The sequence below is a fragment of the Urocampus carinirostris genome, chromosome 2 (genome assembly GCF_059441175.1).
Source record: "Urocampus carinirostris isolate Australia breed hairy pipefish chromosome 2, RoL_Ucar_1.0, whole genome shotgun sequence".
NCBI lineage: Eukaryota > Metazoa > Chordata > Actinopteri > Syngnathiformes > Syngnathidae > Urocampus > Urocampus carinirostris.
Window position 1 is genome coordinate 24,687,607 of NC_142350.1, and position 19,998 is coordinate 24,707,604.

Here is a 19,998-nt window from a genome sequence, read left to right on the forward strand (position 1 = left end):
CTGGGTCTGTGCTTGCCCTCCTGAAGTCGAGTATGACTTCTTTGGATTTTGTGGGGTTGAGTATTAGTTTATTTTTAGAAGACAACCTTGTCAGCGTCTCTACCTCTTTCCTGTATGTTTTCTCATCCCCAACAAGGACGAGTCCCACTAAGATGGTGTTTTCAGTGAACTTTACTATCATGTTCCTGGGGGGGGTTGGTGACCAGTCGGAGGTATACAAGGTAACCAGTAGAGGGCTCAGGACATACCCGTGGAAGAGACATGGCGGTTGAATTTCACAGACCACGGGAGATTAGAAAGTCAATAATCCAGCTGCAGATGGAAAGCTCCAGGTGTGAGAGTTCCACCTCCGGGATCTCTGGGATGATGGTGTTGAATGCTGAGCTAAAGTCCATGAAGAGCATTTTGACGTAACTTGTGCGTTTCTCCAAGTGGCGCAGCGCAGCATTAAGAGAGGTGTTTTGTTTTTGTTTATTAATTGCATCAACAGACGTCTTTGGCACTGAATGTTTGAGTGTCTCTTCGTGGCAGATAATTACTCAATCTTTATCGAAAGCAGAGCAATACAGTGATCCGAATTATTTTTATTGCAGTCACAGCCTGGCAGACCTCCACCCTGCCTTTTAACTTTGATCCCCGCTCGATCACGGAGCGCATCAAAGGCCAGACCTTCTAACGTGTCGCCATGGAGAAGAATCAGACGTGTGCGCTTTTATTATTCTCAATGATTATGTGTGTGCGCTTTTGAATACAAGCGTATGTCCTTTGTGCGTTGTTTTTGCTGGCATCTCTAGATTTTTCAGGAACGCACGTGCTTGCTCTGTGGTCCTTCGCTTTGAAATTTAGCCTGAAGGTCACATGGAAGCTTTTCATCACTGCTGACCTACGTGCCAAAGGGGTGATCTAATATGGCCGACCATTCTTCGAGTGCCATAGTATGTATGTTCAAAAGTTTGGGGTCACACAGAGAATTATCTTTTAATAAAGTCACACTATTATTTACTAAATGAGTTGTCCAATGTCAGTGTTCTTTTGCCCATATGACTCTCTTCCTTTCATTGGCCAGTCTCAGATATGGATTTTTGTTTGAAACCCTGCCTTGAAGGCTAGCATTTCGGAGTAGCTTCTTCACTGTAGATGCTGACACTGGGGTTTTTCGGGTACAATTTAACCAAAATGCAAGTTGAGGACCTGTAAAGATTCAATTTTTCAAACTAAATACACTAATGTACTTGATGCATGGTTAGCTCTCACGTTTCTTTGTACTCTGTTTAGAGCCTTTTGTGCTGTTCTCTGAAGGGAGTAGTACACACCATTGAAGGCGATATTTGGTTTATCGGCAATTTCTCACTTGTTATAGCCTTCATTTCTTAAAACAAGAATATATTTGAGTTTTACGTAATCATATATATATAATTATACTACAGCCAAGGTCTGTTTTTGTTTATTACCTTCTTTATTTTCCATGTCATCTTCATCTTGCGGCACTAACTCCAGGCCTGGCTTGGTTTCCATCAGCTCCTCATCTTCTTCTTCTTCTGCTGAGAAAGATTTGAAAACAAAAAAAGCAAGAGAAAAGTGAGCCAGATTGAGAGCGATCACTTGTCTTAATCAACAGCTGTTTCAATTTTCGCTGACCTCCCAGCATGCACCTCCTTCCTTTTACAAATAATCATTGCCAGGCACCTTTGAGTACACCTGACTTATAGGGGGGAAATGAGGTCCGAGCGGGTCATTTACCAACATGCACATGTGAAGAAGTCTGATTTTCTTCCATTTATTTATTTATTAAAACTCGCATAAATCTATACAGTGGTAACACATTTTACGAGCACCTCTACATACGATAATTGTGATGTTGTTTTTAAACAAAATATGTTGCTCGCTTTACGGAGGAAATATACAGTTCATGAACAATCTCAGAGGCTACCTCTTTCGACCGCCAACAGCTCAGTCCAATTTGCACATGCGCCTCCCGCCATCACACACCCTCGGATATACCTGTAGAGTACCTGTAATCTAGGTATACAGTAAGTTTTTACGTATCACGAAAAGTCATGCTCTGTCACTTCAAACACACCTTTGTTACGGCAACCTATGATAATCTCACATTTAATTTTGTTAATATCATCTTATCTTATTACTGCATTCTTGTGTTTAATTACTATTTGAAAGTGTTCTTAGTTTTTGTAGCTATTTTTGTTTTATAGCCATTTAGGGATCTTCTGAATGTGTAACCATTGCCTCCCTGCTTGCCGCTTGGCATTAAGGGGTTGCAATTGGTGGGTTACACGCCAAACGACAGGTGTTGCCACACATCGGTTGGGTAGAACTGTAGCCGCATCATTTGATGTAAACAGTCCTGTGTATAGGAGCTGACCCTTGGTAAGATTGGATAAAAGTGAGGAAGAAGGAAAATAATGAGAGCATGATCCTGGAACGAATTAAGTTTGTAAAGTTACTCCTGAATATATACATATATACACACATGTATGTATATAAATGAATATATAAATGAATATATATATATATATATATATATATATATATATATATATATATATATATATATATATATAATGCAAAACTCCATTTGCTGTCTTTGTGTTCAAGTAGGGCTATGAATGAAGCCTTTTCCGTCTTTCCGTCACCTTCGACCCTCGCAATGGCATGTATGCATAAAAGGGGATTCCCTTTCCATTCCCTCCAATCAGGCTGGGCAATTACACTCGCCTTTCCATTTTTCTCTGTTTTTTTCAGAGTGTGTGCGCCGTTTGTGTTTAGAGGGAGGTTGGAGTTCAAGCATGAAAGGTTACTGTCAACACAGACACCTGCTTGTCAGCTACTGACCCCCCGGAATCCCGTAGACCCCCAAAATCTCATATCCCCCCCGAAATCCTGTAGCCCCCTTCCCTCTTACACCCCGATGCCCCTCGGGTGGTGTGTTGCTAACCCTTGTCAACTTCCCTCCTCTTTTTTCAAGCTGCTTCCCTTTTCTAACAGATGCTTAAATTTAAAAAGGAGGTGGAGGGCGGGCGGCTGAATTTCACTCTGAAAACTGTGAGAGACCCCTTAAAAAGTAAATCATACCTAACTCACTCACTCTCATATACAACATCGAACTCTCACACTTGCACGATTATATTTGCATACAGACACAGACACAGACATACACCATGCACAAACACCACTATACTAGTATATAAACTACCATACTATCATATGACCTGATCTACTGCTCACAGTGAGGCAAATACCATATTCGTGGTATCAATGGAAAATAGAAGAAATGAGCTTCAAAATAACATCATAGTCTTTGAAGATATGGCAATTTCAATGAAGGCCTTCAACATTGTTCTGATCAAAAACCTGAGGAAATCATGTTTAAAATTATCCTTGTTTTTTTCGTGGAGGGATTTCATTCAAATTTGTTTTGAATAGTCTCATTTTAAAGTTAAAAAGTGAAACCTAAAATCTTAAATCTAAATCCAAATATGCACACATACTACTATCAGGGTTCCCGCGGATCCTTGAAAAGTCTTAAAAGGCATTGAATTCATGGGCATAGAGATGCCTATAGTCCAATTTTCAAAAGACTTAAAAGACATCGATAAGATTTATATTTGTTTGAACTAAAACGATTGAGTAACCTTTATCATTTGTTTTATTTAATAATTCACCGATTTTCTTTGGTGGCAACATGGCGTGACCACAATAAGGGAATTATCAAAACGATGATGTGGTCTCAGTCGGATGCATGTCGACCCACAAAAAACATCACAACTTTAGAAAAAGACCTTTACTTTGGACTAGGACTGAGACCTTTCCTTTGAACCATGCCCAGAAAGTTGTCATTTTATGTTTTTGGCTATGGCTAAAAGCAGTGCCAAGTCATGTGTACAAGGCACAGATGTATTGCGTGCAGGAAATATATATATGTATATATATATATGTATATATGTATATATATATGTATATATGTATATATATATACATATATATATATATACATATATATATATATATATATATATATATATATATATATATATATATATATACATATATACATACATATATATATATATATATATATATGTATATATATATACATATATATATATATACATATATATATATATATATATATATATATATATATATATATATATACATATATACATACATATATATATATATATATATATATATATATACATATATACATACATATATATATATATATATATACATATATATATATATATATATATATATATATATATATATATATATATATATATATATATATATATATATATATATGTATATATATATATATATATATATATATATATATATGTATATATATATGTATATATATATATATATATATGTATATATATATATATATATATATATATGTATATGTATATATATATATATATATATATATATGTATGTATATATGTATATATATATATATATATATATATATATATATATATATGTATATATATATATATGTATATATATATATATATGTATATATATATATATATATATATATATGTATATATATATATATGTATATATATATATATATATATATATATGTATATATATATATATGTATATATATATATATATATATGTATATATATATATATATATATATATATATATATATATATATATATATATATATATATATATATATATGCGATCCATATATTTTTATTTTTTTTATCTTTTTTTTTCAATTGTTGTTTTTTTGTCGACTTGGTCTTGAATTTGATTTCAAAAGGCATTGAAAAAGTCTTTAAAAGTCTTGAAATTAAGTTGCATTAAGTTTTCGTAACCCTGAACTATACTCCTCTCTCTCACAAACTAGAGCTGCAACTAGCAGATATTACACTAGTCACGGACTAGTCAAAGGATTCGTGGAGAGAGAACTGTGGCCAGACACCTACAGTCCTGCCAACACGCTCTCATACAGTCAGCCCCCTTGCCCACATTGCCGAGTGTCTTGCGGGGTTAACCGGCGTCGGGTCAAATTGACAAGAGACGCTCAGTCCGCAGGAAGGAAGTGACTCCATGACACTCTCCCATTCCAGATCCACACGCTCACAATGTCAGGGTGTGTTTTACTCAGCTGGAGCCAGGCCCCGGGGCCACGTTTAAACACTCGCTTAAATCTGGCTCCCGCTGCACTTGGTTTCGCCCCAGCTGAAAATGACCCCTCAGCAGTTATAAAGGAATGACTTTTCTCTGTAACGAGTTCTGTAACGCCGTATTCATCAAATTCGGTACCTCGACTGTCTCTGAATGCAAATAATGAGTTTAATAATGATTTCCAACTCCTGAATAATTTTGTATCACTCATATTATCACATACAATCCTAGAGCCGTCAGTGCCAATGAATGGGAAAAGTAATGGTAATCCTCATGCAGATTTTCTCCTGAGCGTTTATACCTCTTGCATCTAAGCTAGGTTTACAACCATAGAATAAAACACTGAAATGAAAGGGTTCAGCTTTGGGCAGCAGTAGCTAAGAAGACAGAGTATTCATCTTGGGACCAAGAGGTCACCGATTCAATTTCCAGTGTGTGTGTGTGTGTGTGTGTGTGTGTGTGTGTGTGTGTGTGTGTGTGTGTATGTAAGTGTGAAATACATTGTAGAGCGCTTTCAAAGTTCCTCATTGACTTAAAAAGCGCTGTATAAATGCAGTCCATTTACCATTTAACCTTTTAAGCACATATATGGTTGTGTGTTGTGTGTAGACAGCTTGTGGGGGGCTTGGCTTATACTGGTACAACAACTAACTCAGTAAATGAGGCAAACGTAAACTCTGTGATCCGCTTAACACGAACTGCACTGTTTTGGCCGATAGCGGGGGTTGCCAGAGCGCATTTTATCGGGTTGGTCCGCTGAAGCGTGCCATTGTGGTCCGCCCAAAAGGAACTGCACAGTTTTGGTCATGATCCATTATCCCCAGTCAACTATTTTTTAGAGCGAGGGCTAAAAGGGCAAATACGTGTCACTCTGTTTTTTTATTCGTTCCTTCCACCTATAATAAACAGCACCTGCGCGGCTGCGATCCTTTATCCTAATGCTGCGAGTCTGGACACTTTTTTCAGGCCTGGTGACTTTTTTGCCTTCATTTTCACCTTAAACTAACTGCACTTGTGTGACCGAAATTCATTGATGATGAAAGCAGGGGGCCAAAAAAGCAAATTTTTTGCGTGGTGGCTTTTCCCCCCGTTCATTCTGCCAAAAATGAACAGCCCCTGTGTGACAGAGATCCTTTATCCCTGGTAGACTTTTGCTGCAAATAAAGGCCTGTATTTTCAAAAAATGGGGGCTACTTTGCTGGTTTTAACCTTAATGAACAAGGGATCACTGTAATATTGTTTGAAAAAATATTTTCTTAATTTATTGCTACTTGATATAGAATTTCCATTCAGTAGATGAGTAATATTTCACAAATATGCTCTCCTACGCCAGTGTCCTAGTTTTCATCGGTCAGTGACTCATTTGCCAACTTCACAAGTTCAAGGAAATGGAGCAGCAACTTTGGAAAGTAATACAAGCGAAGTCCTTTTTAGTGGTATCCCGTCCGTCTTTTTCTGTTACGTCTGTCCTGTATATATTTTGTTATCCTGTCATGTCCAGACCAGTGGTTTGGAATGCGTGGTCGGCTTAGATGGGAGGAGCGAGGACAGAGGAGAGAGCGACCGCACGGAAGGGCCATCAAACTGTCAGAAGTCGGGATTCACGGCTCACGGCTTACCTCACCCACACTTTGACGCTCCAGTTCTTGTTGACGTCGCCGTTTGCCATACATCCAAGTCCTTTCCAAATCCGGCGCCGGGAGTATCCGCATGGGGACATACATTTGTGGCATTGATACTGAGAAATCGGTGATGCTTTATGAAATACGACGGAAAAATCCACCCTTTCCTAGCTTTCGCTTGCGTACAAGCACCCACAACCTCCGATCCCATTTTTGGCGATTTACTGTCGTGGCGTTTGCCACCGAATTCCCTTTTGAGCTCCCCGATAGCAACAAAATGTGTTTTTTTTGATAAGGAGATACAGAAAGGTTTCAAATTTGACATGGATTACCAAGTAAGTCTTGAAGGCAGTCACCTTCTGCTTAACGTTCAAAGCTGCATGTAGCACTTTTGTCTCAATTTTTTAAAACTATTTTTGCAATTGAAGTTTTGGGTCTGTCTGACAATGCGTGACACTACCGCTTTTCACTTTATACAACTGTTTTTTACTCTTTAAAAACGCCTACCGCTTTCTGTTTCATGTGCACCAATAAAACAGGCCAGAGACGGATGGGCGCCACCAGGCTGTACATGCCTAAGACAACACCATAGGAAATGGTGCCCTGACCACCCTGGCGGTTAAGAGATTCTTACAATTTATACTTTTCAATGTGTTGTTTGCAGGGACAAGGAAGGACGCATTGTCCAACCCCTAATACAGGGGTCGGGGACCTATGGCTCACAAGCCATATATGGTTCTTTCTATGAGTACCTGTGGCTCAGAGACAAATTTGATTCCATGCAAACTTTCTCCATCTCGTTCAAAACTTGAGCCATTAATCCTGTTCAGATACACGCAAAGCCTAACCAAAACTGAACTCCATAGCAGTACTTTGCAGAATATATAGGGCACGTTTTTCACTACAATTTACAGTCAAGGTGTCACACCAAAAAAATTAAAAAAAATACAAATAAATACCTCGTTTTGGCTATACAAGGCTAAAGAATCCTTTAAATAAAAGCTCACTGTATAATCTGTCTTCAGTGTTCAGATACCTTATGATGAATCCACAGAACAAACTAAATACGCCAAACCACCGGAAGAGAACTTAAAGTTATTTGATTGGGTGAGTGGGAGGGATGGGTGGAGCTATGCAAAAAGTGCAAGCACTCCCTCCCATCTCTCGCCCTACGCCGTCTGCGCCAAAGGTAAGCACATCAGGCTCCCTGTTTGCAGAATGTTGTGACGTTTTTACAAAATAAATGCTTGCATCTGGTTTTGAAACCAATATGTACGGAAAAAAAAGGGTCAAAATGAGTTTAACCGATCTTGAGTAATTGCAAAAAAGACACAAGTTTAAAGTTGTATGTTTGTTGATTTTGGGGCACGGGCTCTGGCATTATTCTCTTTTCATATTTTTTATCAAATCATCAAAAATAAATGTGCTGAAGACTAAGTTTTTGTCTGGGGTGCGGGTTAACCAAATTAGTGAATTTGTCTCATATCATATGGTGTGGCTCTTTCCCAAAATAAAATTAATATATTTTGCTTTTATGGCTCTTTGATTGAAAAAGGTTCCCGACCCCTGCCCTAATACGTTAAACGAAGGGAGTGGCTTCATTCAGGACGAATTCACAGTCACAATAAGATAAGCATACCACCGTACATAAAATCTTTTTTAAAATAAATTAAGTTTTTGGTTTGTTTGTTTTTTATCTCATTTCTTGAAATAAATGACTTACCTTGCAGATGTTTGATCATTTTGCTAATTTTAAACGGACAGAGTGTAGTATTTAGTGCTTCCTAGTGGTAAAACAAGTAAAAAAAAAAATATTTATTTAAAAAAATACATAAACGATCAAGGCAGCAGAGCAGCGCAGTGTTTAGCGCATGTGCGGCACAGTTCTGGGGTCATGAGATCAAACCTTCCTGTGTGGAGTCTGCATGTTCTCCCTGTGTTGGCATGGGTTTCCTCCGGGCACTCCGGTTTTGTCCCACATTCCAAAAACATGCATGTTAGGTTAATTGGCCGGTCTGAATTGTCCCTAAGTGTGACTTAGCGAGTGGGTTGTCTGTTTCTGTGTGCCGTGCGATTGGCTGGCAACCAGTCAAGTCAAGTCAAATTTATTTATATAGCCCTTAAACACAAAAATGTCTCAAAGGACTGCACAGTGTCCTCTGCCCACTGCCCGAAGATAGCTGGGATGGGCTCCAGCACCTGCGCGACCCTACTGAGGATGAGCGGTGCAGATAATGGATGGATGGACATAAACGATCATATAAACATGCATTTTTCTAAAATACTAAGTGGAGTCATTTGCTTGAGCAGATACCCATAAACATCATCATACAGCGACATCTAGTGGGTAAATAATACACACTTTACCTTTCAGACTTGACTGTAAGTATATAATTAACAAATTGTGATGCTTTGTAATCCTGCTATGATTCATTGCATTACCTGTGATGATCATATCAATCCAGATTTTACCACTAAGGCTAATATGTATGTGAATAAGGAAAGATTCTTATCACAATTTCTATTTAAACCAATATTTACAGTCATGTTAGACTTGCATCGGAGTATAAAAATAAAAAACTACAAATTGACTGATAGGTCTGACGTCACAAGACATTTTGTGTGGTCAAAAAGTAAAAAAAATATTCATAAATTACTTTGTATCGAAAAAGAAATATCCTTAAAGCTGGGGTGCATAGTTTGAAATATTTTCTCTATTGTGTATGTGTTACGAATGTTAGATAGTCCTTCTGCTTTATTTTCCACTGCACGTATTTGCTTTTATCTTACCTTTTAGCAAAGCTGTTCGGGGCAGAAAACTTTAGGTATTAGGAATGGGGGTGCGGGAAGTGCTGGAGCTTGACGACTAGGTCGTCGCTAATTGTTTCCTTTTCTTATTATTATAGTTGTTATTGTTGCATGAAAAGGCCAACGCTAACTCAAACCCCAAGGAATTTAAAAACAAAATTGCTTCCTCGAGCGTACCAAAGGAATGCACTTACTTGCACGCGCATCAGCAATGATGACAGAAGCCTGGCGATGGCGACAGCAAATAAGAAAGTTCTAAGTTAAGATGCTCATTCAGCCTTCTAAAAGGGATCTTTGTCCATAGCAGTCAATGGCAGCTTAGATAAAACAGACATCTATGGCAACAAATTGGTTAATGAACGAAGGTCTTTGAGGTGTTTTTCATGGATCATGTATCATTTAAATATGGATAATTAATTAGATTTATTATTATTATTTCCTTATTCATAATCGTGTAATGTAAACCTATGTGAGTATGTATATCCGGGAGCTGTTTGTTATATGAAAATTACACAGAAGATCTGTTAATTGTGAGACACAATTATTAAGGAAGTATGAAATAAGCATATGCTTCCTCTACTCATTTTCAGATATGTTATGTTATCATTGTTTTTGTTTTTTTAATTGTTTTGTTTTGCTTTTTTCTTATGTTCGAAATCATCATTTATTCATTCATTCATTCATTCATTCAATAAGCAAAGATATTTCACAACAGACCGAGACTACATAGTATCCACAGACCTCAAACGCCCTAATCCCAATAACAGATTACAATGTCAAGGAAACGGATGGATTTTGCGGGGGATTTTTGGGGAGAGGATCATAAAGGCGCTCACACATAAAGCGTTTGCAGGGGTCCTGGGAGGTCGGCTGCTCGACAGACCACAACACAAGCGCCACGACGAAAGTGGGAGGCGGGGAACGCCACTTGAAAGAATCTTCTAATGTGGCACAAACACGCAATAACCTCAGAGTGGAAGAATTGTTTAAGGGACACACACATGAATGCCATCCTCTGCAGCTACGTTCATCTTACTCCAAATAATCATTATAGAATAATAAAATAATCGAAAAATGTCATTCACTAGAGGGTTACACTGCCAGTATAAAACATCTTCCCCAATGAAGATGGATGGATACTGATATTGGTCCTTATCATCATGATTATCCAAATTTTTATGATTTCACATTTACTGGTTTACATGGTTTTCAGTATCAGGAAGAGAATCCCTATCTGACTCAGATACAGCACCTTCATCACCTGGTCGCTGCTGTAGTAAAAAAATTATCAACAATATAATTGCCTTCACTTGGAACCACAATAACAAACTTCTTTGTGCTTTGTATTTTAACGGCCTCAGTGTATTGTGGGTTAAAAAATATTCCGCGATCCATTATCCTTGATCGCATATTCTGCGAGCGAGGACTAGAAAAGTGCACTTTTGTCGGGCTTGGCGGTTTTTTTTTTGCAGTTACTTCCGTCTAAAATGAACTGGTTTAGTGGTTTAGTACGCATTATCCCCAATCCCAAATTCCTACGATGAAGGATCGGCAGCCGGTGCTTTCTTTGAAAGGCGTGTTATTGTAGCTTACCTTGAATGAACTGCACTGTTTTGGTCGCAATCACTTTTCCCGAGTTGACTACTGTATTGCTGAGAGAGATCATTTGTGTCACGTGTGGTGCCGCTTTTTTTCCATTCCTTGCCCCCAAAATGAACAGCACCTGTTATGCCCCATCGGATATTTCTCCCAGCAGGGATCGCTGTCTCATTTGTTTCCATGTTGAGTGAAATGCACCAGTGCTGCCGCTATCCATTGTGATCCCATATTGCTGTTAACGGGCACCGGCAGATGGCACTTTTGTCGGGACGTGTGCCGTTCTGGTCAGCTTAAAATTAAATGCACAGTTGTAGCCCCGATCCGTTATCCCCAGACCACAATTGCTGAAAGCGGGGATGAGAGTTAAGATTTTGGAAACTATTTTTCTTTTGCGTTACGGATCTCGTCTTTCCCATTTTCCCTCTAATCCGGATTATCTGTCATCAGTAGCAATATTCTTGCGGTATTTTACGCAGTCAGTCTTTCTGTGAGTAAATAGGTGCCATGTTGTGTTTGTAAGGTTTATTTTCGCTTATTAAGTAGGATTGCAATCATTAACAAGAGGAGCAATTAGCTGAGGTTGACAGGTATGGGATCGAGATATATTTCATGAAACCAAGTGAAAAAAATGTTGAAAAACACTCGTAGAGAAATCAAGTTAATTATATAAAGTCAGAGTAGAATCAAATGCTGTCTCGAACACACGAGCGTCTAAAGCGAAACCCACAAAACCATTTATCATTTCATCACAACAATGACGACAGTGCCCAAATGTTCGCGTCCCGACACGTTCATGCCCGCGCATAACCAGATCACATCAAAGGCGCCGATTCAGCGCTTCAGTGGTCGGTGAGCCATGCTGACGATTCCCCATCCTATGTTTTTTTTTTCTTCCTGACTGGATCGTCTCTTCCCCCCGTGGCACTGGGGTTTGGCCCTGGGCCCGGAGCCACATTTTGAAAGCGTGCCACGCTACCGCGGCCGCAGGGCCTTGATTAAAATCCGTGACTTCAAACTTTCCAAACTGTCAAACTGAGAAAGACAGTCACATAAAATCACAACGGCGCTGTACACTCAACGCCAGACAGGCTTTATGTGTCACTTAGATATATAGATATTTACATTTTTACATGTCTTTCTGTGCACTGCTTCTCTATTGGTCTGACTTGAGGACCCACCATTCCACCTTAAAGACAAGCTGAGACCCAAACTAGAAAGAATAACCACTTTTCAGATGTATCCAATGAAAGGATTGTGCAGTTTAAAGCAAAAATGGTAGAATATATTTTTCTTTTTTTTTCTTTTTTCCAAAAACACCAAAACGACTTCAAGTAACGTTTATACTCACATATAAGAAACCCCCGAAAACTGCTTTTAAATAACCATTTATATAACAGAGTTGATATCTAAAATATTTATAAAACATGTAAGTAAACAACAATAATGACTTCATTGTGTAGAAAATAAATATTCACATACTAGTAAAAAAGCTGAAATGATCACTTTTTTAAAGCATTGCTGTGCCTCCAAGCAGTGCTTCAACGAAAGATACTTGTTCAATATTTTTGTATTTCGCAATCATTTCGTTTTTTGACTTAAACCTCAATGATTTCACCCTTTTCCTTTCCCTTGCCATTATCTTTCTTGCAACATAATATTATTGGTAGAAAAAGGAAATAAAACCAAAAAAACGCAATAAAATGAGATGCAGTTCCGCACAATGGCGCGAATTGACTGACCAGGCAGAAGAGATTGAGCAGGGCATTAATGCCATTCACTGCTAAGGCCCCAGTGTGTAATATTTAAGCACTCGATGGTACTGTATTGTCCCACTCTTGGGTCCCAACCCACAAGTTGAGAAACTCTGTTCTAGGTATCAATTTGTCAGTAGTACGTACTTGTCAACTTATATGTCTTCCTCTATTTTAAACAATTTATTTTTCAATCATTTCAAATTGTGTACATTATGGGTCACCAAACTACAGCTGGCAGGCTATATCAGGCCCACCAATAGATATAATTTGGCCTAATGCTGAGAGAAGCATAAGAAAAAAAACAGCTGCTTCTCGTCAAACAATTATGTGCAGTTTTAAGTTTGTCCACTGAAAGTCGCCAAAGCCACACTCTACTTCAAATCTCCCACTGTAGATGTATATACTGACTGCCTTATACTAAACAAAAACTTTTGTGGAAATGTCATTTCTGATGTTGTTTTTATTTAAAATAAAAGTCTTTGTCCCTTTTAAATACACCTATAAAAAAAATACATTTTTCATTGTGCTCCTGTGCATATTGTTAGACCAATGCGGCAGGCTTTTTATGTACGCCATACATCATTTTTTGTCCTGAAAAAAAACCTTTTTATATACATATATATATATATATATATATATATATATATATATATATATATATATATATATATATATATATATATATTGCAACATATAATAAACAACACTAAATTTACTGCAAGTGGGCAAAAAACTAAGAAAGATGCTGAAATAATTGTTTGAGTTGTTTATTTGGTAGATTACATTTTTTTTTACAAGTTATCCTTTTTTTACTGTCTTGCTATGAGTAAATGGGTGCCGCGTTGTGTTTGTGGGGTTTATTATCGCTCAATAAAGTAACTTATGTTTGGAAGAAAGGGGGAAAACGAGGGCAGTTGAACGCGCTTTGTGTGCCAAGCGCGCTCTCTAGTGGAGGGTTCCAGAAGGTCGCGTTTTAGTCAATTCAGGCACTCATCAAATTGCTCAAGTGGGAGCTCATACAAGAGCAATACTTATTTGGGAATGAAGGCCAGGATTCTTTGCAACATTTCTCTAAGTATTTAAAGGGGCTGTGTGTATTATTGGGGAGATGTCATTCGTTGTTTGAAGGAAACCCAGCAACCCTCACAAAAATGTTATCTTCTTTGTACAATCATATAAACATGCATAAATACTAGTTTTATTGAATACTTGTAGGTCGATAAAGTTTCTGTTTAATTGCATAGTGAGTGTACTTTGAGAGACAAAACGAGCGGAATTACTTATTTTTCAATGTCGGCAAAGCTCTTTCCCCCACCGTTATAATACAATCAGGCAACTATTAATAGTATGATAACTGCACTTTCGTGATCTACAAATATCTAACCAGTACTTCTATGGTAGGGGTGGCCAAGTATTTGTAGTCAGGGGCTGCGTTGGATAAAAAATTGTGGCCAAAGGGCCCATCTTGGATACCTTTACTATTTATATAAACATACAGACATCACCATGTTATATTTCTTTCTATTTGTTTTTTAATTAGTTGAGTTTCATCGAATCGATTTTGAAACGCTGACAATTAAAGAATTTCGATATGTTATATAAATATATATATATATATATATATATATATATATATATATATATATATATATATATATATATATATATATATATACATATATATACACATATATATATGGCCTGGACAGGGATGGGCACCACCAGGCTGTACTTGCCCAAGACACACCACAAGAATTGGTGCCCCTACGAGGCTAGCATTCAAAGCATCTGTAAACTGAGGTCGCTAAGTATTGATACTACAAATATTTGCATAAAATCTCCTTCCCATAAAAAACATATCTCTACAAATAAACAATTTCCCAAAAATGTGAAATGTATGGCATTTTTTATTTGTCTTTAAAAGGGACTTTGTGTATAAAAACATAATTCATAAAAGAAAAGGAAGACACATGAACTATCATATAAACATATGTTTAAAGAAGTAATAATATTTGTAGGTGAAGAAATTTTCTTTTTTTTTGCCTACATGAGCTTTACCCTGGTGGAAGCTGACATAACAACTCAAAAATGAGGACTGGAGCCACCATCGGCGTCATTTTTAAGCAATTTTAAGTCTTTCATCATTTAAAAACATGGTCGATTGAGTCAGACTGCCATTAAATATGTCAATGGCGAGAATTTCAAGCATTTTAAAGCACTTCACCCAAAATTGCAGCATTTTCCTGACCTTGAAAACACAGGATTGTACAAACCCTGGTTTTAGCCTCTTTGTGAATTTTGCCTCCTGAAAACCGGAGTACACACGTGCACGTATGTACACGCCATGCAGCCTGTTGCAACAACAAGGTAGCAGGGAACTGCTTCCATATGTGGCCTGACAAACGTATACTCTTACTACTCGAGTCTTGAAAGCATCCTCTTCTTCGCAGAACCTTGAAAATTTCCGCAAAGCCTGTTTCAAATCCGCAGGGGCCACGTTGGATTTTGATCCGAGCACCGATCATGTCACATGACATCAATAATGGTGTAAAACCCTTGTCGTCAAAACGGTGGAGGCTCCAAAATGCACTTTTGCAGGATTGCGTTTCGTGTCAAAATATTTTTTCTGTTCTAGAAAGAAGGTTTTTTTTTGTTTCTGTCAGTTTCAGGTTCTAAGAATCATCATTCCAGTCATCCTTGGCCAATTGTTCTCCTTATTGAGGAATACCCCTTGTAAAGCAATATTAAACCAGAATCAATGCAGCACCTATTTACTCACAGTGAGACAGACAATGTAGAATACTGCGACGATACAAGCAATTTATAATGACGTTGTCGTCTTCTAACAGTGACTGAGACGATCTGGATGAAGCTCAAAATGGGCAGGACAAGATGAATTTTTTTCCGCCGTAAAAAAAAAATAACTATACGGCGTACACAACTTGAATTGAATACTAGGCAAAAATACATTGACTATACACATAATATACCAACAAGAAACTATCCCCAAAACTATAACAACCATACCAATGTTAATTTTATAAAAAAAAAAATAATAATAATATATATATCTTATGTCGAGAAATTAGTTTTTCTTTTACATAGTGGAATCCCAAATTGGAAGTTGCTGCCACGTTTGTCTGGCATCTTGCTGCTTTTGGCACTGGTTTTTGTTTGCAATAGGTAATACCGTACCTTCCAGTGATCAAATATTACACACTGGGGCTTTTAGTTAACAGATGTGTAGTATTGTCATAGTATGGTGAGCGAGCGTTGCCTCACTTTTGCTTGCGATATGTTCAAGATCCTTTATCATAATTGAATTGCGATCGAGTAAGGTTCGGCATTTATTCTTTTTTTATCTCTTTTAATACCATGAACGCGAGTTTAGCGTGAAAATGTTGAAAGGAATAGAATTATCTTGATGTTATTTATATCGATGTTGTGATCGAACCTCCTGTCTGGAGTTTGCATGTTCTCCCCGTGCTTGCGTGGGTTTCTTTCGGGCACACTGGTTTCCTCCCACTTTCCAAAAACATGCATGGCAGGTTAATTCGCTGGTGCAAATTGTTCCTAGGTGTGAATGAGCGAGTGAGTTGTCTGTCTCTGTGTGCCCTGCGATTGGCTGGCAACCAGTTTGAGGTGTCCCCTGCCCACCACCCGAAGATGGCTGGGATGGGCTCCGGCACCCCTGTGACCCTACTGAGGATAAGCGGTGCAGATAATGGATGGATGGATGTTGTGAAAAATTGTATGCAATAAGATTAGACATGGCACTCCGGGGTATAACATGTCATATAAAAAGACTTTCAGGATAAATAGGCAAAAAATAATTACAACATAGTGCTTAGAAAAACTAGCCTAAGGTAATAGAATGATGGTGCAAAAACATTTACAAGATATTGTACAACACTTCTTATAATAATTTAAAGGTAATAGTATAAATTAAGTAATATTAGAAAAAAACTGAATATTTCTGTCGTACTGTTTTAGTATTATGGAATTATTATAGTAATATTTTTGTAGTATTTCTATAGTATTTTTTACACATTTTTTTTCCAGAATGTAAGCAAAAATATTGACTTGTTCCTTTTCTTTAAGTGCTACATTAGATATTTAGTTCTGTAGTATTTTCGTCGTATTTGTGTACTGGTATTTTTGTTGCAGGCACTGTCAAAGAGGCCGACTTGTGATTCTATCGGTAATTATTTGCAGTGAAGCGCAATGGAGCAGGCGGGTCATGGGCAAAAAGGCTTTCTGTGTGTTCTCATGTGATGAAAAAATACCGCGGAAAGACCCGTCTTTGGGTTAAAAGTTCATAGAGTCTGCAGCCGTTTTTTTCCCAATGTGTGTATGACTATCTTTGTCTCTTATCGGTTTTTCTGGACCATTACTTTTCACGTTTCAATACGCTTGCTCAGTAATTCACTGCTTGGGGATTCGCCCCTTTACAACAATTAACAGTACAATCTACTGTCTGACTCTCGATTTGTTTAAGTTTGATCTTTTTACCACGCAAAATATTCGATAAAAAAAATATATATATTGTCATCGATAACATAGTAAACATCGTATGCAACGAGAATAGACACGGCACTCCAGGGTCAACGTGTAATAAAGACTTTAAAGAGAACAAAAATTGATAATAGGCAAAAAACATGGTAGTGCTTCGAAAAACTAGCCTAAGTTATAACAATGCAATGAAGAAGAATAGTGCCTTGTAACAATAGTCCAAAGAAGAAGTGCAAGAACATTTAGCACAAAATAAGTCACAAGAAATAGAATTGTACCGTTTTGTCAGGTAAGGTCCCAGTGTCTTGTTTTGATTTTGAACATTTCTTCCCTGCAAGAAAAAATGGAATAGGGCTACACCTTTAAACTAAAGTAGAGACTAAGAATAAAGAAAGATCAAAGTTGTGTTTTATTTGCTCACTCTTCGTTTTCTATGCACTCACTGTTAGCAGATTTCCCTTTGTGATCAATTTGCACTTTATTTATATTACACATACTACATCTATCTATCTATCTATCTACCCTGGTCATATCCCATGAGAAGTGTGACCGACAGTAAGACAAACACATACACAAAAACAAAGATAATAAAAAAAGGGAAAAAGTAGCAAAAAACACACACAACATTTTTGGGACCATGGCCAACCCAAATGCCCAAACACCCAAACAAGTTCAGCACCTCGGAACCCAAGTTGGTCATGCTTTCGTCCCTCTGGATGAAACGGGACACAAGAAAGTGGCCACGTCACTCGGGTCGGGGTGACACAACACACTCTTCCGTTCAACAGCAGGGCCCGACAGCTTTCACTGGTTTACCCCTGCCGCATCATACACGTGCAATGCCCATCCCTTAGAACACGTCTAAACATCCCACTATCCTTTTACAACACCTCTCCACTCATTCCTATCACCAACATACTACATACTACTGTACATCAATTCCTGTATCAAGATGGCCGCACATACGGGTGCAGCAGCTAATGGCTCTCCAGCGAGTTTTATATTTCTTACCCTTTTCTTATTTATCTTACTTTAAATTTTGTTTTGTTGCACTATTCTTTTTCATTGCATCATTATTATAACTTAGTCCAGTTTTCTAAGCACTTGTAATTATTATTTTTTGCCTATTTATCCTCTAAGTCTTTTATCTCTCCAAAGTCTTCATATGAAATGTTTTACCCTGGATTGCCATGTCTAATCTCATTGCATACAATGTTTCACAACGTTGATATCATTGACAATAAAGACTATTCTACTCTTTTTTATTCTAAAACAGCAATACTACAGAAATATAACAAAAATACTAAAGAAGTAGAGCAAAATACTACAGGAAAAACTACAAAAATCAATACTATCGATATACTTCAAACATACCTCTACAGAAATACTATAATACAAAGATCCCACTGCAGAAATATAATGACTCAAGTAGTTTAACTAAAGTAATATTCCAAAATTCTAAATAAATATTACAAAAAACACTACTATGAAAACACTACAAAAATACTACATAAATACAACTAAGATACTGTACTACTAAGGAAATACCTAAAAAAAAAGACTTGTGGCTGTGATCGCAGCAAAAGGAGGTGGTACAAAGTATTAATTCCAACAGGGCCAACATTTTTGCACCGCCTAGTTTTTAGTATTTATTTGTTAGACAGTATTGAAAATGAGATAAATCGGTATCTTTTCACGATTATGTCTCACATTAGATCATATTTGTTTTGTTTTTGTTGATTCTAAAATTATGCAGCCTGGAATATGGCAATATGTCAAAGTTCTTGAAGGGGTGGCATACTTTTACAAGGCATTGTATTAATCACAAAATGTAAACAAAGTTTTTCAATATGAAAACTTTCTTTTAGTGTCCCGAATGCTGCCGTCACACTTTATTGGAACGCAGTGAATTGTGTTCTCCTTTCGCCATCGCACATAACGTAAATGATTTAGAGTTCAGAAAAGGTATTTTCATTGTCAACAAAACTTTGTTTGGAGCATCCAGTCATCCATTCGCAATTAAAATGAAATACAAAGATCCATAATTATTCAGAATAAATATAGATAAAAACACAATACCCATAAATAACCCAATGGAGACAGCGTAAAAGTTAGCGAAAAGCACAAACAAAAGACTTGTGCGACGGGTCAAAAGTTGACAGAGAATCTGCGAGTCGACTTAAAGTGATTATCCTAAGCTACGCACAATGCCAATGTTGAAGTTTAACGGTATTAAAATCATAAGGAGAGTTTTTGTCACTAATCACATTTCATTGTCATCATGTGATCTTTGCTAGGCTCATGACAACCAAATGAGTATAAGCACTGTAGTCTGTAAAAGGCGGGATTGAGACAGCAGTATCAAAGTTAAGAAGGAATAAAAACAGAAAAGATTAAGACAAAAGAGGTATCCTGCACCACCTAGTGTCCATCTGTGTATGTCATTGCTTAAAAAGCTCAAGACAGCAGTATATATTTGCCTCATCTAAGCAATATTGTCATTATTGAGCAATTTAATAGTTATTTTT

At 37.2% G+C, this 19,998-nt stretch overlaps 1 protein-coding gene across 5 annotated transcripts in view; it reads right to left on the minus strand.

Moving 5' to 3' along the window:
• dync1i1a (dynein cytoplasmic 1 intermediate chain 1a) overlaps positions 1-19,998 on the minus strand; it is a 69,007-nt gene that overhangs the window by 35,425 nt on the left and 13,584 nt on the right. For 3 of the 5 annotated variants that reach the window (XM_088329547.1, XM_088329549.1, XM_088329545.1), the window contains one exon: positions 1,452-1,541. In XM_088329547.1, the coding sequence (XP_088185673.1) occupies positions 1,452-1,541 (90 nt within the window). The remainder of the gene's footprint in view (positions 1-1,451; positions 1,542-19,998) is intronic. The other 2 variants (XM_088329550.1, XM_088329548.1) reach the window with 1 other exon arrangement.